At 38.0% G+C, this 6,602-nt stretch overlaps 1 protein-coding gene across 1 annotated transcript; it reads left to right on the top strand.

Annotated features, from left to right (window-relative positions):
* Positions 1-2,287: 2,287 nt before the first annotated feature.
* LOC149022310 (uncharacterized) lies at positions 2,288-3,706 on the top strand. Its single transcript, XM_089147586.1, has one exon. It carries the CDS (start codon positions 2,288-2,290, stop codon positions 3,704-3,706), a length of 1,419 nt encoding a protein of 472 aa, XP_089003712.1.
* Positions 3,707-6,602: the final 2,896 nt, after the last annotated feature.

The raw sequence follows: 6,602 nt of genomic DNA, 5'->3' as shown, positions 1-6,602 counted from the left end.
GTAATAAATTAGCTTTTATATATAATCTATACTTAATTCTTTGTTAATAATTATATTATCAGTTAAGTATTTATTATTATTAGTTTAATAATCTTAATTCATTCAATACTTTATAATCAAGTAAAGAAAACAAAATACATTAAGAGTTAAAATATAAAGTAATAGATTAGCTTTTATATAATCAATACTTAATTCTTTAAGAATTTATCAATACGTTTAGTTTTATTAATTTACTTAATTAAAATTATTTAAATCGTTATATCAACTTCTTGCTTATAAATAGAGGGTGAGACTTGGTCTCACGGGAGGGAGATTTCCAAAGAAGAGAGAGAGAGAGAGAGAGAGAGAGAGAGAGCTCATTAAATAGAAATTTTAAGTTTATTCAGAATCCATTTCATTGTAATCGTGTGTTAATTTCTGTTTCCTTAGACCACTCAAAGCATTGCACTATTGTGATCTTGAACCTATCGTGAAGGCAAGTGATAATCTTGCATTATATCCTTCATGTTATCTATAAGTTTGAACGATTGTGCTTTATTTGATTTATGTTGTAGTGATAATCTTTCCTGTATACTTATATGTTTGATATGTTGTCTTTTTTATTTTATAAATTACAAATGATAATCCTTCATATTAGCTATAGTTTGAAATAATGTATTTCATCTTGATATTGTATTGCAAGTGAGAATCATTTATGTATATCTACTGAAACTTGAATCATTGTATCATTTGATCTATATTGCAAATATTGATTATATCTATATGTTTGATTTATTGTATTTTATAAATTTCTATGAATATCAAGATTTGCCATTGCACTGCATATTGCATTATAAGAAGAAGACATTAACTTTTCCATTTATCATGGTCCGATAGAGAATTGGATGGGTTGATAGGGCTGTGTAACGCGCACAGGCCACGTAATGGCGTGGATCAATCTTCATCCCTTCCTATTGAGAAAACCATGATAACACTGGAGGGATCAACACACATATCGATAATGCATGCGCCGAACGGCATGGGGTAGAGTGTGAACCCAAATGAGCACGTGTCAGGGTGTATAACGCGTGCAGGCCATGTAACGGCATGGGGTATGATGTGTTGAATCCCAAATGGAGCAATACGAATGTCAAGGGTGTATAACGCGTGCAGGCCATGTAACGACATGGGGCATCGTATTGTTTCCAAATAAGATAAATAATCATTTTGTGCATTAGCATTATTGCATTATTTATTTCATTTCATTGTATTTTTTTGTATTATTTCGATACTCTATTTCAAACATGTCGATATCTTGCTGGATTTGATCTTTGCTAAGTTTTTCGAAACTTACCCAATATTTTTCTTCAGATGGTGAATGTGTAGGGCATGACTTTGAAGAATTGGGTTGTGATACAGAAGAAGTCCATATTGCTGATGAACATCATTCATATATTATTTGTTAAAGACATAAAATATGTTTTTTATCTATATTCAAATAATTATGTAATTGGTGTGAAATGTTCTACTTGATAAATGTAATAGTCGAACCCCTTTATTTTGGATATTTTAGAATAATGGAAATATTTCAGTTTATTACAATAGACTTCCGCTGCTTAAATATTCTAAATTCTTTGAGTTTAATTTCTGGTCTATTTTATCACGATTGATTCACTACCTAAGGAAAAACCGGTTCTTGGGTTAAGTATCGACCTAATTTCCCATATTGGGAATCGGAGCGTTACGAGTGTGGTATCGAGCAAAAACCTTAGGCTAGATTGAACCTAGAAAACGTAAAATTATAGAATAAAAAAAATAAAAAAAAAAAAAATTATATATATCTATAGACTAGTTATATTTTTTTTTTTTTTATATGAGTCATTTATACACTTAGGACTTTTTGAGTTAAAATGTTTTTTTTTTTTTTTTTTTTTTTTTAAGTTCTTTATTGCAAATATGTTATATTTGTAAATAAATGTTGATTTATACTATATTTTCATTATTCTCTACCATGAAATTTATTTTATTGATAATTATTTTCCTAAGTCTTTAGTAGTATTGTTTTATTAAAAGATATGAAGTACCTTCTGAGTGGCATTTGTATTTTGATTAAATAGGCACTAATGGACACTGAAAGAAATACCCAAACTCATGAGAATGAATCACTCCTCCAAGAGGAAGCACTGATGTCGGAGAACTCGTTACACACCGAATATGTAGCACCGGGGGAAGTAATACCTCATTACCACCACCCCCTTTAACACCTGATGCTGCCCCCAATGATTTCATGAGAGCTTTTACTCAGTTCATGACCTTCATGCAACAACAAGTTTCGGGTGGCAATGGAAGTCATTTTGCCTATAGGGCAGGGCAAAATGAGATTCACGCTACTAAAGGTGATGATCAAGGCAGAGTGCTTGAAAATTTTAAAAAGCTTGGGCCACCGAACTTCAAGGGGGTCGCTTCTGATGCTCTTTGGCCTGCCAAGTGGATCCAAGAGATGGAGAAAATCTTTGCCGCCTTGAATTGTACCGACTCTCAAAAGGTTGCATGTGCCACATTTATGCTTCAGGAGGGAGCACATAATTGGTGGATGACACAAAAGCAAATCCTAGAAGCTTCTAACCCCACCATTACTTGGACCAATTTTGTAGCTGCCTTTTATAAGTGTTACTTTCCCAATAGTGTGAAGGTAGTAAAGGAAATAGAATTCTTGCACCTAGTTCAGGGGTCTGACTCAGTGTTGAACTATAGGAAGAAATTTGAAGATCTAAGTATGTTTGCACCTGAACAAGTCAACATGGAAGATAAGAAGATAAAGAGATTTTTAGGAGGCTTGAGCATTGCATTGAAAGCTCCAATCTCAATTGCTAGTTATTCATCATATGCAGAATTATTGGAGAAAGCTTTGACCCTAGAGGAGAACTTAAGGGGCTCTTTGATCAACAATCTTGGAAAAGGCAAGAGACCTTTGGAGTCTCACATAACTAATGGTAGCCAATTTCAAAAGGTGGCACGCACTCAACAACCACAATCATATCTTCAAGCTTGTCACTACTGTGGAAAGAAGCATCAAGGTCCGTGTCGGTACTCTACTGTCATTTGTTATAATTGTGGGGCAAGTGGTCACACTTCAAGAATATGCCCTAAACCTTCTCAGCTACCATCAACTATTCGACTACCACAACAATCATTCCAGGGCCAGCCAACCGGAGCAGCGCTAAGTCAACAGAGGCCATCTAAAATTGGTCAATCTCCTCGTTTGGCTTATCAAGGACAGAGACCTACAAGAATTCAGCCCCAGCCTTATCAAGTTACTCCCAGTAACAATGCACTCAAAGGCCAAGCAAGAGTTTTTGCACTTGGTACCAAGGAAGCTGAACAAGTTAATAATGTGGTGTCAGGTATCTTATCTATTTCTTCCACCCCCGCTTGCATACTGTTTGACTCAGGAGCTACCCACTCTTTTGTTTCCATGAGTTTTGCTCAAAACTTGAAAATCAAACCTAAACCACTTGATCCAAAACTCTCAGTCTTGTTGCCATCTGGTTCCACCATGGAAGCAGATGCAATGTTAGTTTCTATTCCGGTCTTGGTGGGAGATGTGACGCTTCCAGCAGACTTGATCTTGTTGGAAATGAAAGACTTGGATGTTATTCTCGGCATGGATTGGTTATCCATCCATAGGGCAACCATTTCATGTTACGACAAGATAATAGTGTTTTGACCCGAGAATGGAAAGAAGTTTACATTCTCTGGCTCAACGAGAGGAAAATCCACTATGCCTATTATCTCAGCTGTTAAAGCAAGGAAACTTCTTACTCATGGATGCCAAGGCTTTATGGCTGCTATAGTAGAAGAAAAGAAAGGTCGTAGAGTTGAAGACATTGAAGTCGTGAAGGATTTCCCTGACGTCTTTCCTGAAGATCTCACTGAAGTACCACTTGATAGAGAGATTGAATTTACCATTGAGTTGGTTCCCGGAACAGCACCCATTTCCAAAGCACCTTATCGGATGGCCCCAAATGAACTAAAAGAATTAAAGGAGCAGTTACAAGAATTATTAGACAAAGGGTACATCAGACCTAGTGTATCACCTTGGGGTGCACTTGTTTTATTCGTAAAGAAGAAGGATGGGACTATGCGATTATGCATAGACTATCGCGAGTTAAACAAGGTTACCATCAAGAACCGTTATCCTTTGCCTAGAATAGATGATCTTTTCGATCAATTGCAAGGGGCAAACGTATTTTCCAAGATTGATCTTCGTTCTGGTTACCACCAGCTAAAAGTCAAGAAGGAAGACATACCTAAGGCAGCTTTTAGGACGCGGTACGGTCACTACGAGTTTGTAGTGATGCCATTCGGGCTAACCAATGCACCTGCCATATTTATGGATCTCATGAATCGGGTATTTCATGAGTTCTTGGATAAATTCATCATTGTATTTATCGATGACATCTTGATTTATTCCAAAAGCAAGGAAGAGCATGAGGAACGCATGAGGAACACTTGAGGATTGCTTTGCAAAGGCTACGTGAAAAACAATTGTATGCAAAATTGAGCAAATGTGAATTTTGGCTTGATCAAGTCATATTCTTGGGTCATGTTATATCATCAAAGGGAGTATCTGTTGACCCAACAAAGGTTAAGGCGGTGACCAAATGGGCTCAACCAACTTCAACAGCTGACATTCGAAGCTTTTTGGGTCTGGCTGGGTACTATAGAAGGTTTATTGAAGGCTTTTCCAGCATCGCCAAGCCTTTAACTGCTCTAACTAAGAATAATGTGAAGTTTGTGTGGACCAAGGAGTGCGAAAGTAGCTTTCAAGAGTTAAAGAAAAGATTAGTCACCGCTCCTGTGCTAGCTTTACCTGCAGGAATAGGAGGGATGGTAATCTATAGCGATGCTTCATCGAGAGGCTTGGGTTGTGTTCTAATGCAGAATGGAAGGGTGATAGCATATGCTTCCAGACAACTTAAAGATTATGAGAAGAACTATCCTACTCATGATCTAGAGCTTGCAACTATGGTGTTCGCTCTGAAGATTTGGAGGCACTACTTATATGGGGAGAAATGCGAAATATATACCGACCATAAGAGTCTAAAGTACTTCTTCACTCAGAAGGAGTTGAATATGAGACAACATCGATGGTTGGAATTAATTAAAGATTATGATTGTGATATTTTATATCACCCTGGCAAGGCTAATGTCGTTGCCGATGCACTTAGTAGGAAGAATCAAGGGCTATCTGCAGCAATTCTAACCAAACAAGTAGAGCTGCAAAAGGACATAGGAGCGTTGTTATTGGAATTGGTCGTCAATGACCCACCCGCTGTAATAGCTAGCTTGACCCTTCAGCCTACATTATTAGGACGAATCAAGGAAGCTCAACAGAACAATGAGTTTTGGCTTGGTGTCCGCAAGGCAATCCAAGAAGGGAAACAATCACGGTTCAACATTGCAGATGATGGGACAATCCGATTCTGTACCAGACTTTGTGTACCAGCAGAAGAGGATTTGAAGGAATTGATCCTTCAAGAAGCCCACAATGCTCCATATTCCATTCACCCTGGAAGCACTAAAATGTATCGGGACTTGAAGGAGCAATATTGGTGGGAGAACATGAAGAAGGATATTGCTAGATTTTTCGAGAAATGTCTTACTTGTCAGCAAGTGAAGGCAGAGCACCAACGACCATCTGGGTTACTTCAACCATTAGAGATTCCACAGTGGAAGTGGGTCTCAATCAGCATGGATTTCATTACTGGATTACCTAAAACATCAAAGGGTCACGACGCCATTTGGGTAGTGGTTGATCGACTAACAAAATCAGCCCACTTTCTAGCCTATGCTATGACATACCCTGTTGAGCGTATGGCTCAAATGTATGTGGACCAAATCGTACGACTACACGGCGTACCCCTGTCAATTATATCAGATAGAGATTCCCGATTTACCTCTAGATTATGGAGGGGCATTCAGGAAGCTATGGGAACAAAGTTAAATTTTAGTACGGCTTTTCACCCCCAGTCAGACGGGCAAACAGAGAGGGTAAACCAGATAATTGAAGACATGTTGAGGGCATGCATACTTGATCTAAAAGGGAGTTGGGAGAAGTACCTTTCTCTAGTAGAATTTGCCTACAATAATAGCTTCCAAGCAACTATTGGAATGGCTCCGTATGAGGCACTCTATGGTAGGAGGTGTCGCTCTCCATTATTTTGGGATGAAGTGGGGGAAAGGAGACTGTATGGACCTGATTTGATAAATGAGGCAAAAGAAAAGGTTGGTTTGATTTAGAATAGAATAAAAGGAGCTCAAGACCGACAAAAGAGTTATGCCGACACTCGACGCAAAGACTTGGAATTTGCAGTTGGTGATAAGGTGTTTCTGAAAATTGCACCAATGAAAGGTGTAATCAGATTTGGGAAGAAGGGAAAATTGAGCCCAAGGTTTATTGGACCCTTTGAGATATTGAAGCGGGTTGGACCTGTGGCATATCAGCTTGCACTTCGACCAACATTATCAGGTGTTCATGAAGTTTTTCATGTCTCACTACTCAGGAAGTATATCACTGATCCAACCCATATTTTGAGCTATGAGACACTCCAATTGGATGC

The sequence above is a fragment of the Hakea prostrata genome, chromosome 3 (assembly GCF_041222555.1).
Source record: "Hakea prostrata isolate BN-2017 chromosome 3, UWA_Hpros_2, whole genome shotgun sequence".
Classification (NCBI taxonomy): domain Eukaryota; kingdom Viridiplantae; phylum Streptophyta; class Magnoliopsida; order Proteales; family Proteaceae; genus Hakea; species Hakea prostrata.
This window is presented reverse-complemented; position numbering and strand designations above follow the sequence as displayed.